Source organism: Cololabis saira, chromosome 9, assembly GCF_033807715.1.
Source record: "Cololabis saira isolate AMF1-May2022 chromosome 9, fColSai1.1, whole genome shotgun sequence".
NCBI lineage: Eukaryota > Metazoa > Chordata > Actinopteri > Beloniformes > Belonidae > Cololabis > Cololabis saira.
Window position 1 is genome coordinate 38,097,783 of NC_084595.1, and position 21,482 is coordinate 38,119,264.

At 40.7% G+C, this 21,482-nt stretch overlaps 3 protein-coding genes across 5 annotated transcripts in view; 2 read left to right on the plus strand and 1 right to left on the minus strand.

The window, feature by feature from the left end:
* The first annotated feature begins 880 nt into the window (after positions 1-880).
* Positions 881-2,581, plus strand: myl7 (myosin, light chain 7, regulatory). Its single transcript, XM_061729527.1, has 7 exons — positions 881-991; positions 1,117-1,218; positions 1,567-1,642; positions 1,814-1,918; positions 2,018-2,096; positions 2,182-2,230; positions 2,327-2,581. The coding sequence occupies exons 1-7, from the start codon at positions 989-991 to the stop codon at positions 2,429-2,431; spliced, it is 519 nt and encodes a 172-aa protein (XP_061585511.1). The 5' UTR covers positions 881-988; the 3' UTR covers positions 2,432-2,581.
* Positions 2,582-5,352: 2,771 nt separating this feature from the next.
* On the minus strand, positions 5,353-11,951 carry agpat9l (1-acylglycerol-3-phosphate O-acyltransferase 9, like). Of its 2 annotated transcripts, none has more exons than XM_061729525.1 (14): positions 11,867-11,951; positions 11,267-11,470; positions 11,100-11,166; positions 9,913-10,061; positions 9,672-9,817; positions 9,369-9,443; positions 9,116-9,205; positions 8,943-9,036; positions 8,748-8,863; positions 8,311-8,366; positions 8,026-8,111; positions 7,799-7,927; positions 6,846-6,925; positions 5,353-5,790 (listed from the first exon to the last, which is right to left on the minus strand). In XM_061729525.1, exons 2-14 carry the CDS (start codon positions 11,408-11,410, stop codon positions 5,682-5,684), a joined length of 1,341 nt encoding a protein of 446 aa, XP_061585509.1. In that variant the 5' UTR covers positions 11,411-11,470; positions 11,867-11,951; the 3' UTR covers positions 5,353-5,681. The 2 variants fall into 2 exon arrangements, with proteins under 2 accessions (XP_061585509.1, XP_061585508.1); XM_061729524.1 differs by lacking the exon at positions 11,867-11,951 and adding an exon at positions 11,720-11,858.
* A 7,822-nt stretch (positions 11,952-19,773) lies between these two features.
* Positions 19,774-21,482, plus strand: part of adamts12 (ADAM metallopeptidase with thrombospondin type 1 motif, 12) — a 36,452-nt gene continuing 34,743 nt past the window's right edge. For both annotated transcript variants that reach the window (XM_061729529.1, XM_061729528.1), the window contains exons 1-2: positions 19,774-20,085; positions 20,205-20,569. In XM_061729529.1, the coding sequence (XP_061585513.1) occupies positions 19,977-20,085; positions 20,205-20,569 (474 nt within the window). In that variant the 5' untranslated portion in view covers positions 19,774-19,976. The remainder of the gene's footprint in view (positions 20,086-20,204; positions 20,570-21,482) is intronic.

Sequence of the window (21,482 nt, forward strand, 5' to 3'; positions counted from 1 at the left end):
GCAGCCAAGCTTCGGCCGGCTGCCTGAAGGCCGAAGTCTCCGTCATACGTGGGACTCCTGCTGAGCCGAGAGAACTGTCCGGCACCCTGCAGTTGTTTCCATTTTACAACTAGTATTTCCCAAAGATAGATAGAGGTTGTTCAAGGGAAGATGCAGCTTCGAGATGGACTGCATTCAGCCTTGTTGACCAGTCAAAACAAAATGTACAAAATACATCTGTCTGTCCTCACAGCCGTCCATTAGTCTTTTGGAGATCTACACTCGTATCTTGAAGTCTGTGCAGAGTTTTTTTTTTTTTTTTTAATTTTTCCTGACTCGCACACCTACAAGTGCATGAGAGGCAATGTGGAGTTTAGGGACTTTCCCAAGGACACTTGGACATATGGACTGAGAACAAATGCTTGACCTCCGGAGCCCCAACCACCCGATTCAGCAATTTATCATGTTAGCTTCTGCTTAAATGGATCCAGAACAAACACTTTCTCTTTTCTTTTCTTTTTTACCTCTTCTAAAGTGATCCATAAACTGTACATCAAAGGTTTTAGTCACTTTATATATTAAAATGTTCACCAAGAGAACCTAACAGTGTCATAATATACTGTTTCAACAGGTAAAAATAAAGCACAGAAGTCAAATTTAAGTTTTACACCACAAAATGTCACTTTGTTGTCAGTGTTAAGAGCATTAAACTTATCAGCTTGATTTGACCTGTGACTCGTAATTTCATTTGTAGTTGCTGTTGAATGTCAGGGCCCACTTTCTTCCATCTCTCCTCAACTCTTTATTCATATCTGTGCTTTCCAGTCCAGAAGAATCCGGCCTGCTTCACCTCTTATCACGGCCACTCAGGGACCCACTAGTACATGGCCATGTAAGGGACTGAGCTGCCCATCACGGGCTATTATAGGAGGGGAGCTGATAAGATGGGTCATACATAAAACCCAACCCATCACACCTCGCCCGAGAGCCCGCATGCAGTTATTCAGACATGGTAAGTCAGTCAGGGATTTTTCATTTGTTTTAACTGTGAACCTTTAAGGAGAAAAAACGTGCATTGAGGAACATTGTTGTTGAATTGTTGGAATTGTTTAAATCAGTGTGTGTTCATCTTTTAAGGCGAGTAAAAAGGCCTCCAATAAGAGGCAGAGGGGAGCGCAGAAGTCGTCCTCCAACGTCTTCTCCATGTTCGAGCAGTCTCAGATCCAGGAGTTCAAGGAGGTACGGTGTCGCTCTTTTCCTGCTTAAACTCAAATGAACCACTATCATTATCGGAGTGCATCATTGAGAGGGTCATTATTATACATATCCAGAAACAGGAATTACAAATGAAAGTTGTGGAAAATTTGAAACGGCTTCAATAGTTTTTCCTTTTGTGACGATAAACATTTTGTCCACTTCAACTTTAGATATCAATAGAAAAAGAAACCTTTTCAGTTGTCAACTTCATCTATTTATTTCAGTATTATATGCGATTTTAATTAGACCACTTGTCGTGATAATAAAAATATTTTCTCTATATTTTTTCCCACTTTTCCTGATAATAATTCCTTATGTGCCGTCCAATAGGCATTTGGCTGCATTGACCAAGACAGAGACGGTGTTATCAAAAAGCAGGACCTGAGGGAGACCTATGCTCAGCTGGGTAGTTTCTTTCATTTCAACCATTCATTTCTTTGATATTTTTAACTAAGGTAAACATGTATGTCTGAATAAATTAGTCAATCATGAATAAACTGAGTGAATGATCGCCTCAAAGCTCATTGCATTTCCTTTTAGCTCACTGACTGTGTCTTCACGTGCGTTTGTGCTCCAGGAAAACTTAACGTGAAAGATGAGGAGCTGGAGGAGATGCTGAGCGAAGGCAAGGGTCCCATCAACTTCACAGTTTTCTTGTCCCTTTTTGGAGAGAAAATCAATGGTAAGAGGCTTTTTATAGGCATTCAAACAAATGTCCGAAAGTTCCTAACAACTCTCGGAGGATGCTGGATGATTTAAATAAATGATGTATTTCTTCCAGGAACTGATCCTGAGGACACCATACTTGCTGCCTTCAAGCTTTTTGACCCCAACGGGACAGGCTTTGTTAATAAGGAAGAGTGAGAGATGTTTTATTAGCTCCAGTGTTGCTCACATTATGGTATATTATGCACCGCTCTCTTTTACAATGTTTCTTGTCTCCAGATTTCGGAGATTACTGATGAACCAGGCTGATAGATTCACTGGAGAGGAGGTTTGTTTTTATTTTATTTTTCTATTCTTACAGTGGAAATATTTCAGACTATTGTTTGTCTTATCCGCACGTACTTTCACCTTGGTAAACCTGCAGGTGAATCAGGCCCTGGCCCTCGCTCCCATCGACCCAGCTGGAAACATCGACTATAAGTCGCTGTGCTACATCATCACACACGGAGATGAGAAAGAAGAGTCCTAACAAGAGCTGTTTTTGGTGTGGTCACATCATAAGGGTCAATTAAACATGTGTTCGTTTCTTATTGGCTACTTTTGTAAAAATGGGAATTTGTGAAGAACTGGTGCTTTTCTTTGAAATGTACTAAGAATAAAGTGTTGGACATCTTCAAAAGCCTGTTGGCCTCATTTTGTTTGCTACAACAACAAAGAAAATCCCATAATTATGGGCATGCCAAGTAGTGGCATGCCCATATTGCAATCGTCCAATGGCCCATTGGGTAATGTTGCTAGCGTTTTGCTAACAAGCTAAAGTCGCAAAAGTCCCACAGTGCACCAGCGGGTGTACAGCATGACCCCGCTCTCATGTGGCAAAAAAAAATCCCCCAAAAATAAAACCCTTTTCTTATTATTCTTATTCCGCACGCTTTTTTCGTCCGTTAATACGGCCCGAACCGCAACGTGCACCCATGCATGCCATACATCGTTGGATGCGTCTCCATCGTGCCTCAATAGGTATTACTTTTGTTCAGTCAAAAGTGTTACCGTGGCAATGCTAGATGCCAAAAAGGAAAAAAAAAGGCGAATTTTTTATTTTTTTTCCATTTGACTTTGGACGCTTGTTGCTAGGCAACAGGTTATCGTAGAAACATCGTACAAATGTTCCCCGACTCAGCACGCTGTGGACTTCAACATATTCAAATTTCATGAAGCTGTGATTTAAGGAAATTTTATGTCAAAATCCCTGCCAAATGGATAGATTCGGATATTTTTTTTTTTTTACCATGGTGAAAAAAAAACCTATTCCTTAACATAGCCTGAACCGGAACGTGTACTCATGCATGGCATACATCGTTAGATGTGTCTCAATCGTGCCTCAATGGGCATTCATTTTCTCAGTCAAAAGCGTTACCGTGGGGACGCTAGAAGCCAAAAAAAAGAGCGCCCAATTAATAGCTATTGGGAGCACAGGAATGAATGAAATGCAACCGTAAACACCTCAAACTGACATAGAACTACACCGAACACAACCACTACAGCCCCAAACCAAAGCAGCAAGAGGGGTCGAATGGGCCGTAGGGCATGCCCATATCAAACTGAAATTTTCTAGTTAATTCTGTTATTTACCCCCGAACACAACACAAAATGCTTTGTCGAGTGCACCATTTGCTTTTATAAATAACTTTTCAATCTCAATGATCATGGCTGTTCAAGTTTGTCCGGTTGAGTCTGAAGGGGTCGGATAAACCTGTCTCATCGGGGTCAACATGTCTGAAGACTGCAAGTACGGTCCCTTCAGGTTCAGTTCTTGGAAGAAATATCTCCTTTATTTGACCCATTAGGGGTCAAATGGACAAACTCAGTGAGAAATCCTCCACAATTCAGACAAGGACATCTTTTTCTTGTTCATATGAGTTTTGAGGCGGTAAAGTATAGGAGGACCCTTCCCATTCACAGAGGCCTCACTACCAGCCCATTATGAGGCTCTGCTACCATGGATACAACAACAAACACTTTTATCAACTCGGGGCAAGCGCAAGCTTGTCTTGCAACAATCTGTGCAACAAAAGGTTTGCAGATGACTGAGTTTTGGTTCTTCCGCAGCTCCTTCTCACTCTTTTATTTTATTTTTTGTGTGAGAGATGCCCATTGCATCTGGAGCAGCAGGCAGAGTGGATGTAGGAATAAATACAAACAGAAGATGGGCACCAGATGGACCGAAGAGGAACACCCACCCAGCCATCCCTCATTGTAATTCCTATTTGCTACGGTAAGCTGTTCACTGAGGTACAACTGTGATTACCTTTTTCTTTTTGCTTTTTAAAGCTATTTGATTAGTAATATTTAACACAGAAGAGAAAATGAGTAGCTGAGCAACAATAGTTCCAGATCTTTAGAACGGGAAACTTCTCTGACATTAAAAAGGAGTTTAAAAACAGTAGGCCTAATGATTGCAGATTATCGTATGTCCAAGCGTCTGGTGTTAACAAGGAGATTGTTAAGAGTCAGAACAGCTCTTGTAGCTTCTCAGGCGATTACTCAGACTGATTCAGCAGTATCCAGTTTATAATCTCTGCTGTGCAGAGGGGGGTACAGATTCAATGCAATAAAGTGGTTTCTTTGTTATGGTGTAAGAACTTTCTTTTATAATATTTGCAGGTATCTGAATCTTAAACAAAAACAGAACAAAAAAAATGTGTTGCAGGTAAGTGCTGTCATCATTTAAAGCCTCCCTAATAGATTCCATCAGAGGTTGACTGACTTAAAATGTTTAATTTCATGAACCCTCTTTGGATTTGAACAGGAGACACCGAACACAGCCGACCCCGGCGAGCATGAGCACGACGGTGAGGACACAGACACTAGACAAAAGAGGCATCATTATTCAAACAAGTTTAAGGGGCTGGCCTTAATATGAGTGGTTCTTTATTTTGATCTTAGGAGCTGATGAGGGAATACCTGACAATGGAGGCACCGAGGAAAACACTTTGGGGCCACCATTCAAAGAAGCACCAAGATCCAAATCCTCCAAATTGTGTGTTATACTGTGAGATATCTGTGTTCACATCTCATGAAACTCAATGAACTGGACATTTCCAACAGTCATTTAAGTGCCACAGGCCAACATCTCTTTTGTGTCCAATCTGTCTTTCCAGTTATGTGAACGAAGAGGGAGGAGGGTCAGGTTTTCTTTTTGAAAAACAAATACCAAGTTCCTTTTACACTCAAATCTTGCAGCGTTGCTCCTGCAGTGTTTTACTTAAAACTATACGCATTTTTAAATGTTTAAGTTTAAAATATATTTTGTGGTGTACTGTATATGATCAAAATATAATGTAATGTTATCCAACATATTAAACAACTATCATTTTCTTCTAGATTCAGTTTGCTTTTTTCCAAAAGAAGAAAGAAAGAAAGAAAGAAAGAAAACTCACGAGTCCGGGGTCTTTTTAGGAGTTTCTTGTCTTTAAACACACATTTCATCCACAGCATCAATATTCAATCACCACATCAATAGCTGAACTAAAAGTAAAAACAAGTAGACTTCCCTTTCCTGTGCTCCATCAACACTCATTATTGCACATTAATCGTCCGTCAATCACAGAGATGCTTTTCAGTGTTTGTTAAAAGTCCATTTGTCCATTCAGACTCTTCCCTGCAGGGTCCAGCTTGAGTGAAAACACTGAAGTAGAGGAGACCCCTTTTTAAAAAACAAAAAAAAAACCCAAACAAACCAAGGCAGAAGAATTGTTCATGAAGATAAAAAGAGCGTCTCAGTCGCTGTTGCTGCTGCTGTCATCGCCCACCACCATGCTGCTGTACTTCTTCTGCTCCTGCTCTTTAAACGTCTCCTTCACTTTTGCTCTCTTCAGGCCCCCGTCCCTGCAGAGGCAGAAGGAGATCGTACGGAGTTGTTTGTGCTGATCTTTCCGCCTCTTACAACAGACTATTCAGCCAATGTTTGAACACTGGAGGACTGCATGTTGTGCTTTTGAAGCTTGAGTCAATAAAAGGGTTTTCCTCACTAACTCTGATAGAAAAGTGCTGCTTATTGTCTTAACCCTTGTGCTGTCTTTGGGTCAAGGAAGGAGGAAGAGAAGAAGGGAGGAAAGAAGAATGAAAAGAAGGAAAGAAAGAAGGAAGGAAGGGAGAAAATAAGGAAGGAAGGAAGGAAGGAAGGAAGGAAGGAAGGAAGGAAGGAAGGAAGGAAGGAAGGAAGGAAGGAAGGAAGGAAGGAAAGAAAGAAGGAATGAAGGGAGAAAAGAAGGAAGGGAGAAAAGAACGAAGGGAGGAAAGAAGGATGGAAGGAAGGAAGGAAGGAAGGAAGGAAGGAAGGAAGGAAGGAAGGAAGGAAGGAAGGAAGGAAGGAAGGAAGGAAGGAAGGAAGGAAGGAAGGAAGGAAGGAAGGAAGGGAGAAAAGAGGAAGGGAAGAAGGAAGGAGAGAGCAGGAGGAAAGAAGGAAGGAAGGAAGGAAGAAGGAAGGAAAGAAGGAAGGAAGGAAGGGAGAAAAGAAGGAAGGAAAGGAAGGATGGAAGGAAGGAATAAAGGATGGAAGGAAGGGAGAAAACAAGGAAGGAGGGAAGGAAGGAAGGAAAGAAGGAAGGAAGGAAGGGAGGAAGGAAAGAAGGAAGGAAGGAAGGGAGAAAAGAGGAAGGGAAGAAGGAAGGAGAGAACAGGAGGAAAGGAAAAAAGAAGGAAGGAAGGAAGGAAGGAAGGAAGGAAGGAAGGAAGGAAGGAAGGAAGGAAGGAAGGAAGGAAGGGAGAAAAGAGGAAGGGAAGAAGGAAGGAGAATTAGGTCATTTTGACCCGCAGACAGCACAAGGGTTAAAAGAGAATAGAGCAGATTTTCAATAACGATCGCAACCGAAATATAGGTTTGATTTTTTTTAAATTCAGTTTATTGATATATTTGAAAAATGAACCATCTTAAAGCTTACCACTGAAGATCTAGCAGCCCCCCCTGGTGAGCGATGGCCGACTTCACTCTGTTGGCAAACTGCACGGCATCCTCTCCTTCCTGATATTTTTGAAATAAGGAAGAAAGTCACTCTACTTTGTTTATTACATCTGATGTTAGCAAATGATAAACGTCCTCTGGAGTGAGGGACTGGCATTGTGGAAGCGTGGCACTCCTTTGCAGGTTTGACAGAGGTGTCTTCAGTATTCACATTCATTACTCAGGTAGAAGTATAGATACTAGAGTTTAAAAATACTCCTGTCGAAGTTGAAGTATCAACTCAAGTTTTTTACTCAAGTAAAAGTATAAAAGTACTGGTTTCAAAACTACTTAAAGTATAAAAGTAAAAATAATGTAAGGGGGAAAAAAGCCATTAAGGACAAAAGCCATTGAAAATGAATGCATCTTAGTATAATGCAAATATATTAAAGAACCATATATGTGTCCTATTGAGCATTAACATGTGTTTCAGAGAGCAGGAGATATGATGACTAGTTGCCTATAAGTATTGTAATGGTGCAAAAAGTCAAACTTCAAAGGCATGTTATCATTTATCCTAACCTTTATTGGAATGTACATCCAAGTTTAGTTGCAGGAATCTGAGGGAACGGATGTAAGAACAAAACTGGACAAGAACATCTGTGCCACAACCACAACCAAATTCACTCTATCCGGATGGAGCAATTTAACTGGATAGTTTTTATTTAAAGGCCAAAATGAAATAGAGTAACAAGGCTGTTTTTAAAATGTAAGGAGTAAAAAGTACAGATAATTGTGTGAAAATGTAAGGAGTAAAAGTAAAAAGTCGTCTGAAAAATAATTACTCTAGTGAAGTATAGATAACCAAAATTTCTACTTAAGTAAGGTAACGAAGTATTTGTACTTTGTTACTTGACACCTCTGAGGTTTGAGGTCGACGCCTGCCGGTCGTACCTGTTGGTGCATGGCCGGGAGGTACCAGACGTTGCAGACCAGAGCCCAACTGGTCATCATCCTCAGCAGGTAGCTCACCATGCTGTACTTGGAACTGTTCCAGAAGGCATCTCCAAACTTTGGGTCATACTAAGAAGAGTTGAAAAGTATTAGCATCAGTTGCAGAAACGTGCGACTCCTCGGACGAGCAGAAATCATGGGATGACTGTTGGACAAGACTGAAGTACCTTAATGGCTACAGGATATATTGTTGCCCCGATTTCAAAACTTCCTTTTTTAAACATCATGACGGATGTGTTGTTGACACAGGTTCCTACGGAAACCAGAGATCGGGAGACGCGAGAGAATCATTTGTGTGAGCTCGTTCCAAACTTACATCTACTATGTCATTATTTTTCACAACTCAGTGGCCAAACTGCTTCCTGAGTCAAATTAACAACCTTGAATAAGTCATTTCTTTGTCGATACACACATCAAACAGGTGTGGAATTGCATATTATGGTCATACTTACCCTCTGGAAATATCAATATGGGAAGCTTTGTCTTGTCATTCACATGATCCGTCAACCTGGAAACAGAACAAAACCTTTTGGAAACCTTTTCCTTACTTTAAGAGTATACCCAGAGTGTTACTTTGGATCTATTTAACAAAAATAAAAAAGTACAATTTGTGAGATACACATGAAACATCTGGAACAAGGTGATAAAACAAGACACTGGACTCCAGAGTCCATCCATCAATGTTCAGTAGCAAACTCCCTAAATATATCTGCTCCTGTCTAGTTAATGAGAGATATTCAAGCTGTTGATGGTTTTACTCCCAGAAAAAAAGAACAAAGCTGGCTCCTTTCAATACCAGAGCAGCCAGAGAGAGAAAACACAGCCCAGCGGCATAATCAGTGACAGGCAGGAAGATAAATGTGTTCACGTTAGGGAGGGCAGAGCTCACCTTTTGGTCACCAGATGGCGATCTTTCATCTCTGCTCTCTCAAACCAGACATGAGGGCAAGACCTAACCATGGCTCTTTGAATAACCCCCATCAGACCGCCGTGAACTTGACCCACCTGAGATGCAAATGTTGGAAAAAATCCAATTAGATTAAATACAATTTAAGTAAAAATCGCTGCAGGTTTCCATGCATACCATGGCATAACAGCCGTCGTTGCAGAGTATAACAATGTCGATGGGACTGGTGTGATTGGCCACGCAGATGCCTCCTTTTTTGGGTTTATTTTCTCTGTTTGCAAAGAGAAGAGTGAATTCAGAATCACAAGACACGGTAAAGCTTTTTAGCTGAGAAATTAATGAGAACGTACCTGTTGTGGTACTGAATGGTAGCAGAGAGCCCCCGAGCACAGATTCTGTAGCACATGACGTGGACCCACTCACTGAGCCAAAACTTTATCCTAAACAGGTACATTTGCACATAAAGCATGATGAGAAGGGAGGATTTTCTATGCATCTGTATTTTCTTTGTGTGTGTGTGTGTGTGTGTGTGTGTGTGTGTGTGTGTGTGTGTGTGTGTGTGTGTGTGTGTGTGTGTGTGTGTGTGCGTGTGTGTATGATCACCTCCAATTTGGAAATAATCCCACTGCAGATGTTCCAATAACCAACCAGCTCAGGCCGATGCAGGCCAGTGTTATCCTGGAAGTAGAGGGACATTTCTTAGGCGTATGTTAGAATGAGCCAGGGATAGGTAGAGACTTTAAACTATGACTTTCATGGCAAAAAGTGCAGAAGAAACGTTCAAAAATACATCTTTATCTCCTACAGTGTCCATGTTTAGGGTGATGTCTGACATGAACTCTGCCTCATTTTGTGTCTCCATATTAAGACTGTAAAATCCCTTTTGCAGGTCAATTATTTGTGTACCTAAGCGGGGCAAGGATGCAGTATCTTACAAAGATACCAAGGCCGTAGACCAGTGTCAGTCTGAGACTTATGTACTGGAAATCATTGTTGGTGCGGGTCAGTAAGTTCCAGGACACCAGCTCCTCAGAGCTGAACCGCTGGGTCACCTGAGTTCAAAATGAACAAAAACGAAAAGGAAAGAAATTCAGACAAGTCATATCACGATGTTTAAGAAGAGCAGCTCGAGTTAAGTTAAATGTACCTCATCCTCTACAATGGTCTCGATTCCTCTCCGGGAGAAATAGAAGCAGTCGCTGAGTGTGAAGTCCCCGCCCACTGCTGGTTTGGGTCGACTGCGTCTGAGATCCTCAAACTCTTCCTCCATAGAGCCATCTTCCCTCTGGATTATACCTGAGCAAACACACACATACACGGCAACAAAGTCTCAGAATCAAACTGAGTCTGCAGAAAAGAACCACTTATCTTGGAAGCAATCTAGAAGATAAGCCAGCTTTGTAATGTCCCTTTAGATTATTGATAACATAGGCCGAAATGGTTTGAGCCAATTAAAAAGAAAACCCAGTCTCATAAAGGAACATATTTCTGAGATCATGTGCTTTGCAGGACCTCATTTAAAAGTAGTTGAGAGCCTTTCCAGCTTTTGATCTGAAACATTTGACAAAAAGGATTGGGGGCGAGGATTAAAGCGGCACTGTCTTCCTATCTAACATTCCTCAGATCTCAGAACCGTCAGTGCTCCAATTTACCTGATAACGCAGCAGACAAAGTCCAGATTATGAATCAAATTAGATATTCAATCAAAACTTTAAGAACTTGTTTGTTGATGTTGTTTTAGTTGATTGAGTGACTTCAGTTTTTGCAGTCCTTGTCAAAATGATAAAGGTACCACAGGCACACTGTGAACTTTACAGACAGCACATTTTGCTGACAAACTTAACACCTCCAATCTTCATATTCTGCATAGACGCCGCCACCCTGCGCAGCTTAATGGCTGATAAGGAGTTGAGCAATAGCCTTTCAGCAGATATTGAGAGAAACCCTGCGAAAGCAAGTTCACCTTGCTGCTTGTCGTAAATGTTCTCAAGTGGGTCACAGCCCTATCTAGATTATACTTGTCCTTGCACATAAGAATCAATTCACCTTTTAAACGGGCCATTAACAGGGCTTGTTCACTTGTGAGGAATTTATCTGTGTGCAAAAAAAACCCCAACTACAACAAAACGGAACAAAACAACAAAACAGGCCATTTCACATGTAAACCTCCTCTTTAAAAATGCGACTATCGTTGCAACATGCTTGTTAAGACTTGTAATACAGCATCTTATGAAATCCAGAGTTGCAGCAAATGCATCTGGCCCTAATCCCACTTGCATGTTTCTCAATAAGGGATATGACAAAGACAAGTGACACATGTATCTATGAACTCACCATTATTAGTAGAGGCTTTGAGTGCTTGTTCATCTAAGTTTGCCTTCTGTATCTTCAGAGTGGCCCACTGTGGAGGAGGAACAGACAGGAAACGGTGAATCGTGGTCATGTCTCACTGTGTGTGTGTCTACGATGGCTTCAAGCGTGCACTTCAAACAGGACAGTACCTCTAAGATTCTGACCAGGATGGTCATGTAGGTCTCAGACAGGCCCAGGGAGAATCCGAACATGGCTGGGGTCATGATGAGGCTGAAAATGAGGTACAGCCAAATCTTCACAGACCAAAGGACCCCTGCCCAGAAAACCTCCATCTCTGCCTTTTACTTCCAGGTGTCGACCGGGGCCAGGGGGGGCTCAGATGTGGAGTGCTACTGTTTGAGGGAGAGAGAAAAGATTAGATTTGCTCATTCTCCCCCCACTGCTGTAACCAAAGTCTCAGCAGAAAATAATCTGTAAAGCAATGTTATTTAAGAGGACAGAGTCTGAGAATGAAAACCACAAAAGTAACAGCAGAAAGTAACTAAAAAAGACAGCTGAAATAAAAACACTGATTCAATCAGATTTAAAGAGGTCACACGATCACCAATCACACAGAAACAATATCGATCAGTAGTCCTTACTGTATAAACAATATATTTCAAAAAGCCAGCGACCAAACGATTAGATCACAAAACTAAACAAACGGCAGCTTTGATTCAGTCGGTTTTCTAAAACAAATCCCTAGCAGCAATATTCTCAGATTACAAAAGTTGAATTTACGATCAGACCTCAGTCCATGTCCTGTCTTCTGAGTGTTGAGCAAACACGCAGCAGCACGCCCATTTACTACTTGAACAAAGTTCACAGGCAGGGGCCGAGGGGGCCCCCTGGTGGTCGAGCTGTGAACTGCAGACACGTGGACCAAGTGTTCATGTTCATACATTGACCCAGAGAGGCGTTGGGACAATGCAACTGTGAGTAAACCTCTAAAGAGGACCATTAGGTGGTGTCAGAAGAAGTTAGAAAAGCACGTTAGGTAAAAGTACACGCACAAAAAACTAAAAATTAAAGTGAAAGTGAGAGACTGAGGCTCTATGAATCAAATGACCTTCATGCAGAGGTGGATTTCACCTTGTGGAGTTGTGCGTTATTTTTGGACGAGTTCAACATGCTTTATGAGCGGAAATTCAGACTGCAACGATGGGAGGGATTGAAGAGGGGGGACGTCTGTGGGTAATGCTGTTTTGTCTTTGCAGAGTTACTGGGTGCAGAGCAGTGGCGTAGCCAGAAAAGAGACTTTGGGTGCGCACCAGCAAAGACTGGGTGTGCCAAATTCTTTTTCAACAAAACTAGACGTTACACCTCCACAAACATTCAAAAGCATGTATATCCAACATTATTGACAGTGCAAAACATATCCACATGTTGTGTGTGCTCTCAATATATGATAAGTATAATAATATATATAATATAATAATAAGTAATATAATAACCACACTTTATGCATGTCCTAAAAAAAACATCACAAAAACATAACCACACACACACATAGCTACCCAATGAAGCCAACATAGTGAAATATAACACTCATGTACTCAGAGCCATAACGTATCCACATTACGCATGATCAACAAAGCTATTTAACCAGAGGCAGAACACAACTATTTGGCTTAAGGTTGGGCTGATGGTTTTATTATAAAATAATAAAATAAAATAATATAATTTTCCCAAAAGGACAGGTTGGTCAGCAGAAATTCAAACCATACTGGGCATCTAGGTTTTTGTGCAACAAGCATTTTTAATAGCTTTGAATAAATTGCAAATCTTGCTTATGCAATCTTTCCATATAAATCATATTTAGATATTAATCACTTAGTATCAAGTGGCTCTTCCTACACTTCCACCTAATATTAGACCAACCTGTTGGCTTCCCCTGCCTGTCCTGATTCTTTCTCTCTCTTCCTCTCTTCTTTTTTTCTACCTCTCCATAAAGTTACCGTCAATCTAAAACACTCGCGCTCCCGCGCGTGCTCGCGGGGGCGCGCATTGGAGCTGCAGCTCATACTAGTGTGTGTGTCGGGGAGGAGAGAGGGGGGGGGGGGGTGAAGGAGCAGAGGGGCCTGATCAATGACGTGCTGCTGTTATTAATCATACACATTACACACAAACGCTGTTAAATACAGAAATGCACACTTCAAATCTTTTTCAAACATGAGCAACGAGAGGCTCCTCAGTCTCTCTGTCGTCGCTCTGACAGCTCTGGTCCTGTTGACGACTAAAAAAAGGCTCCACGGAGCAACTTGTACAGGCAATGCTATCAGAATACGATGCAAACAGTTAATCTTGGATAAAACATCTTTGTCGCAGGAGTCTAAGACTTCAATAATGGACGGGAACTCATGTCCGCCATCCACCTCCCGTTTGATTGAGTTGTCTGAAGGCTGATTTATGGTTCCGCGTTACACCGACGCAGATCCTACGGCGTAGGGTACGCCGTCGATTTAACGCGGAACCATAATTTAGGTTTAACAGTCCAGCTGCCGCGACACATCGCCTGACGGGGGTTTTACATGCAAAAATATGATTTTTTATTTTGAATTATTTTGAACATCATGATTACATACTAATAGCCTAGATAAGCCTAGATTTAGAATACTTAGAAGACTATACCAAAAAAAAAAAAAAAAAAAAATGCATCAAATTTTTGGGTGTGCCAGCTGTCTCTTTGGGTGGCACTGGCACACCCTGGCACACCCGTGGCTACGCCACTGGTGCAGAGCTTAAAAACAAAAGCATTGGAAGTCAATCACTTGATTAAAAAAGAAAGTATAAAATATCAATCCTAATCCTGAGTGCTCACTCAGGGATGGCATGGAGAGAGAGGACAGCAAGGGGGATTCTTTCCCCAGCAGGACAGAAACACACGGAATTACTTAGCAGACGACATGCTGCAGTTCGGCAAGTGAACGGGAGGGGGCGACATTTTACTCGGATCCACTTCATTTAAACTCAACGTGAACAACTGCTGTTTTCAGACACTGATGGTCTGCCTGTTTGTCGTTTCATTTGATGGGAAGTTAAGAAATACCGTACATATTTATTTATTTATTTATTTTTTTAAATGATTTTTTTATTGGAAATAGTTTCACATTGTACAACAGTAGTAAAGCAAAATAACTGGGAATACTTCCATCCTTCCATTTTTCCCATCTTTTTATATCCCTCCCACATTCCCATCCCCAACCCAGCACTCACAACAGACCCAGAGACAAGAAAAACAACCAAGTACAGTATAAAGAAAAAAAGAAAAAAAACATAAATAATAATAATGATGCTCCTCATTTTATTTTTAATGCTAGCAGTCTGACTGTAAGCCTACAGATGTTAAGACATATTAAGACATATTTATTTCTAATGAAAAAGTAACAAAGCGTTGAATTAATTTATATTTCTTACTTATCATCATCATCATCATCATCGTCATCATCATCATCATCATCATCATCATCATCATCATCATCCATCAAACAAGGACTTTTTATTATTTCAGAACAGTGTTGCAAATGTGACCTTAAACCACAACAAAGCTTTTATGGAGACAAATAAAATAAAGGGCCTCAGACAAATTACTCCCAACAGCCCAGGGAAGCCTTAATGAGGAATGCGGCAACTATTTCCCTGTGTTAAAACCTCTCTCACCCACCTAAAAACTAACAAAAGGTCTTGATTATTACCCAGCTTCCGGTATTTCTCAGTCTGTTGCACATTAGTGAAACAGGGGACTTAAGGGGTCAGTTTGGGTAATGTCTTTGGGAAAGATAAGAGGGCGATTCATTCAGGGATTGAACCTGATCCACGGAGCTTTCTGCTCTACAGTCTGGATGGATTTTTAAACAGATGCAGCCTGCCTGCTGGAGTTACACCACATATTTGTATATTAATACAAAAAAAAATCATATATACAATCATTTAAGAATAAGAAATGTTGAAATGATATATTGGAGGCTACATATTTCCTCCTTCAAAGCCATAAAAACGGTTCAGTTGTGTAATTATACACCAGGTAGATTTTCTAGATGTGTAAGTGAGTTTAACAACTGTGTTAGTTCTAGTAAAACGTTGCTTGCTCAGAAACAGCTGCTTTTTATTCAGTTTCAACACAGAGAGCTCACTGCTTATGCTGCATGTTGGTTTTATTAGGAAGTCCCCAGCATGGTCCATTAATCTTGTTATTGTTGCTTTCTTTGCCAGAGGAGGCTGAGGTTTAGGGTCTACTGATATCAGCTCAAAGATACACTGTCTTGCTCTGTGTGAAATTCTGTACCGTCAGCTGTTCTTGAGTTTTTTTTTCTTTTTTCTTTTTTTAACAAGACCACACATTTTCCCCAAATTATCTTTCCTGTCTCTCATAAAACACTTCTGCAAGTTTAAGCCTCTTTTAACTTGTTTTCTTTAGCAATACTTTAGTATTACTAACACTCTTTGACTCACACATCAGGGTTTGACAAACACAGAAGAAGAAGAGGCTTTGGTAGGTCCACAATCATCTGCTTATGCACAAAACTCCAATGACTAAATAGATGAATAGATAGACACAGATGCCATCAGACTCCACAGATTTATGAGCTCATTGTATTGTCTGCCTCTGTGTTTCACTGTCTGAAGCTAAAAAAAAGCAAGAGGAATGTGGCATGTTTCATTGGCCAAACATAAAACTGTCACTAATATGCAGATCACAAAAGCGAAGACATAGCAAACAAACAAGAGAGTGACAAAGTAAAAATACAAGAAAAACAAGTTGTAAAGGAGTTGTAAAGTGATGGTAACAGAAATAATTCAACTGATATCTTAGCAAAATGAAACTGGGATAGTAAACAGACTGACTAACAAAGCACAGAGAGAGAGATAAGACTGTGAACACAGACCGAGAACTAATTGGATAAGAGGCACCAGGAAAACAATGAGGGCAGGAGGACAAAAGAAGTAAAACTATAAATGACACTCAGAGACAGCGATTGCCAAAATAAGACTGGCACTAACTGAACACGCGATAGAGACTTAACAAAGGCAAAGAGCACAAGAAAACCGAGATTAAAAGTTTACCATGTCCGGAAACTGCAGCTGTGTGTAGATGTTTGGTTTTGTGGATCTTCTGGTTTTAACCCTGTTGCCTGTGGTTTAACCTGAAACTCAAACCTAAGTTGAGCTCAACTGCTGTGTCCTGGCACTGATTTTAGTCTCTCAAAGCTATTGGGACGCCTCTTCTTTTCTTTTGACAGTGGAGGGTGGTTGCTGGTGGATGTAAAATCAGTAACGTTTCTACTTAAAAAAAGGATCCCATGTAGGCTGCACTGACTGTTAACGGATTAATGTGGATAGCAGAGTTCAACGTTACTTTAAGTGTTGCCCACTGATATAGACAAGATATACAGGACTGTCTCAGAAAATTAGAATATTGTGATAAAGTTCTTTATTTTCTGTAATGCAATTAAAAAAACAAAAATGTCATACATTCTGGATTCATTACAAATCAACTGAAATATTGCAAGCCTTTTATTATTTTAATATTGCTGATTATGGTTTACAGTTTAAGATTCCCAGAATATTCAATTTTTTTGAGATAGGATATTTAAGTTTTCTTAAGCTGTAAGCCATGATCAGCAATATTAAAATAATAAAAGGCTTGCAATATTTCAGTTGATTTGTAATGAATCCAGAATTTATGACATTTTTGTTTTTGTTATTGCATTACAGAAAATCACAATATTCTAATTTTCTGTGACAGTCCTGTAGACAAAACTTCCTCAAAATAATCTATCATTCCTTGAACCTAATATTTTAACATGAAGGTAAATCCTTGTTGTTGCTTTAAACTCTACATATAACTCTTCAGGTGAGGCCGTGTTATAGTTTCAGGTGTGTTGGAATTGAGTTACTCCTGTGTGTTGCGTGTCTACTCTGATTACCTCTCATTGTTCACCTCAATCCCTGATGTTTTTCTTTGCCCCTCTCATGGGTCTCTTAACTGCGTCACCTGTGTCCTGTCCACATACATGCATTTATAATGCTTTGTATCGTGTCCTTTGGTTCGTCTGTCGAATATTCTCCTTTTTCGTGCTCCCCTGCTGTCCTGCTTGTCCAATCTCTTGTCTGCTTCTGCACCCAAGTTCTCCATTTCATTTTGGACATCTTGCTGTGGCAACATATTTTGTTTGATAAAGGCCATTGTTAACAACTCCTGAATTTGGATCCTCACCTGCACCAGCACCGCCTTAGCAGAAACTTACAATAAAACTAACAAAGCCTGGATGAAAACCCTGATAAAGGAAGCATAAACAAGCAAAAAGAACAAGCAAAACCAGACTGTGCCATAAAAGCCTTCAGGTGATACACGTCAGCAAAAGCTTTAACTTGGACTAAGATGCTGAAAATATATTTAGGTTTTATTTTCATTTTCTACATTGTCAACAATCTGAAAGAAAGTAACTGGGTATGAAAACTGAAAAAGGACAACACAATAAAAACACATCTCTGTGGATCCATTTATTGAGAATCTGCACTCATGGGTTGGAATGTACAAATATTTACCCTTTAATCCCAAATAAAACCAAAGAAAGGATGTGTTTGCACAGGCTTTTGGTCTTTTGTTTGAGTTGCTGGCAAGCATTTTAAGCACCTGAGGGGAAGTATAAGATGACAACAAAGAGAAAAAGGGAAAAAAAAGTTTAAAGTTTTGATATGTTGTTAACACGATGAATGCATGTGAATAATGACATTAATTAAATAGACTTAAGCTATGGCATCTTTTTGAAAATCTGTTTGTTACACAGCGATGCACAGCAGTGACAGTAACATGGTTAAGTTCTGCTCTCCTGGTTACTGTTTAGTTTTAATGACAAGTAACTGCCAAAAAGCACAAAGTGATAAATGTCATGCTTTGTGTGATTTTACAAGAGAGTTGGTTTATTCAAGTCCTCGAAAGTTCTGGAGGAAATCCATATTCTGACTCTGCAAGGAGCTCCCTGAAAAAATGCAGGTGATTAAAAGAGGATGAATGAGCCTTTAACCCCAGTGACATCAACAATGGACTGCTTAAATAATTGTAATGACTTTCATCAGTGACTAATGTCAATATTTCAGTATGTATGTAAACAGACCTGAGACTGTGGATATGAGAAGGCTCACAACTTCACTGAACTGTAAGTCTGCTGCAGCAGGATTGAGAAAAAAAATCCACAAAACAAGACTTGAAAGACTAAGCTGTCTGAAAAAGGGTTTACAAGCTGTAATACGTAGGCTACTTGCCAGAGCGGGGTGTTAGGAAGTAGCCAACTGATGACGCAAGATGCCCATTTGAGTCTTTCTTTTATTTATGCTAAATTGAAAATGTTAAACAAAGGGCAAAACGTGCGCTTGGTTCAAATATAAAAGACTGACTTAAATGTTCACAGTTTGACGGGAATGAGAAACCTTTCTAACGCAAATGCACCTGACTTAATTTGCAATTAAAGTTTTTCAAAGATTAATACGATTTTTATAGTAAGATTCTAGTATTATAGTTTTAGGCAAGGCAAGGCAAGTTTATTTATATAGCACAATTCAACACAAGGTAATTTAAAAGTGCTTTACATCAACATTAAAAGCGGCAAGACATAATTAGACAGTAAATAACAAATAAAATGAAATAAAATTATGACAAAAGAAGGTAAAATAATAAAAAGCACGAGTTGCTGATAACTCCAATAAAAAGATTTATAAAAAAAGGAAAAAAAAGAAAAAAAAATCATCTTAAGGAACCTTACATACGCACATTGCAGAGGGAGACAGACATTGCGCAGTATTACTGATTTGTTATTTTTGTCACATCAGTGGACATTCTAGGTTTAATTGTCATTGCAATTTACAAAAAAAAGCCACGTGGTTAGTGGGATGAAAAGTATTTACAACTTTTAAGTGTTTGTCGTCAAAGGGACCTTAAGACCATGTCTTGCAAATCAGTGAGAGCACATTTTAAAAATACCACGTCTGTAGGTGCAAACATGTTAAAACATTTGTGTATAGAAAAATGAATTATAGTTGTATTCTTTATTTTCAGTATAAAAGTTTGGACTGTACTTTTTTGTGTTTCACATTGACATGCTTTGGACACCCTTTTTGATCTGTTTTAATTTGTTCACATTTAATAAAGTAATAGAGAATCCTCAAAAAAAAAAAAAAGTTGCTGATAACTAAGGGCAGTAGTACCGCAGGTACACATCTCATTCGCGGTTTTCAGAAAGTTACATTATTTATAAAAAGATTCATTAAGATGTTTTGGATCCTAAAACATGGTGTTTCAGCATTGACTGGTGGACTGTCTGGACAGAAAGGAAGATGTGTGGAGTTTTTGAAATAAAGGAACATTGTTGTTGGCAGAAAAGTTGTCGGTAGTCCTATGAAGTCGAACCCTTAAGGCTGATTTATGGTTCCGCGTTACACCGACGCAGAGCCTACGGCGTAGGATACGCGTCGCCGTGTACACTACGCCGTAACCTACGGCGTAGCCTACGGCGGACTGGTCCGCTCAAAAACGCGCAGCTCCTCCGTGCGCGGCGGCGCGCCCCCCTCCTGTGAAGAGCTGGTCCAGCGGACACTCCTCCCCTCCTCCCCTCCTTCCCTCCTTCCCTCCCTCCTTCCCTCCGTCCTCGCAGCTTTCTCCCTCTCAACACCGGTCTGACTGCCAGTCCTCCTCTGGCTCGTCTCCCCCCTCTCTCTCAGCTCGTCCGTGTCATGCCGCGGGAGCGGCAGCGCGGGATCGCAGAGGGCCCCTCCACCTCCACCTCCACCTCCACCTCCACCTCCACCGCCGCCGGACGTCCCATGCTCTTCTCCAGGGCTCTGAGCTCGCTTCTGTGAAATATGCAGGAGCTTTTTCTACTTTTCCTGCTGCACTTTGTTGTCATTTTGGCAGCCGGCCACGAAGAGCTCTCCGTTGCAGACAGACTCCTCTCCCTCTTTGCAGAGCAAGGTCAGTGTGATGCATGCAGACTGAATGCATGTGCATGTTTTGACAATTAAAACGCTCATATGTTTTAATACGTTTAAATGATCTTATGGCGTTTTTTTAAATCCATCCCTGTTCTGCAGGCCACTCTGTTCACGCAGGGTCAGATCTGTCCATTGTCCACCCAGTGAAAACCAGCCCTGATGGAGAGTTTATCTCCCACCGCCTGGCTCACCACTTCAGTGGTGAGAGGGTCAGGCGTGACCTGAGACCCCTGTCTCCAAACGGACCAGTTTTCTACAAAATCAACTACAAGAGTCGAAATTTAACGTTCAATTTGACTGCAAATAACCATCTGGTTTCAAGCGACTACATTCTGGAGAGGAGGAATGGCAGCGCCAACAGGAGCGAGCATCACCTCTCCAAAGGGAACTCCTGCCACCTCCTTGGCACCGTGGAAGCCCCTGGTGTGAGAGGAAGGGCTGCCATCAGCACCTGCAGAGGATTGGTAAGGCATTTACTTTATAGAAAAGGGCCAGATTTATCTTACTGCTGTTTTTTTTTTATAACACAACTGAGGGGTCATCACTCTGGGGAAGTGCGGCTTAGGAAGTCAGCTTTCCACCTGAAACTCAGTTTGCTCTTCAAAGACTTCCTGATACTATTTGCAGACTACGCTGACCACTCACTGCTTCTCAGCCAACCATGAGACCCTCTGTCTCCCTTCATCCTTCAGATGTTTTCCTCTTCACTTTCACCCTCACTGATTCATTCACTCACACGCATGCTGCCGGTACTTGCAGGAAATCCCTGCAGTTCTGTCTTCGCACCCTCTCTTTGTTCTGTGCATAGAGACAACTGCAGTAATAACTTTTGGCACGTGTCATTTCAAAGGAAAATTTATTTGTGACAGAAGGGAAGACAAAAGAAAAAGATGGAAACATATTTTTAGGTTGTGCAGTTTTATTGAGGCTGTGGTGTTTCTAATCACATGATGAGCTCAACTACAAAGAAAAAAAAAAGCCAGCTGGACGGCAGAGATATGAAAAAGCAACACATGAAGAATTTTGATCGTGAAACGACATCTGAACCACATGAAAGTGTCTGGATAAATTATGGCTTTTTAAAACCTTTTCATGGCAGATCCTTTGGGATTACAATTTGAGTTAAAATTTACACCTTTATTTTGAAAGGAGTGCAAAAAAGGAGAATTGTGCACTCAGAAGTGTTTGAAAGCAGGTATTCCTCACTGGAAAATGACTTTCCTTCTGCTTCTTTGTTACATTTGAGTGGATTTCACTACTTCTTTCTGACAAATCAACTAATACATGTGGCTCAAAACATCCCAGCTCAACATCATTTACATCTGACCATGAGGAGAACTGACATAACATTTCTTCTAAAATGCACTAATCTCACCA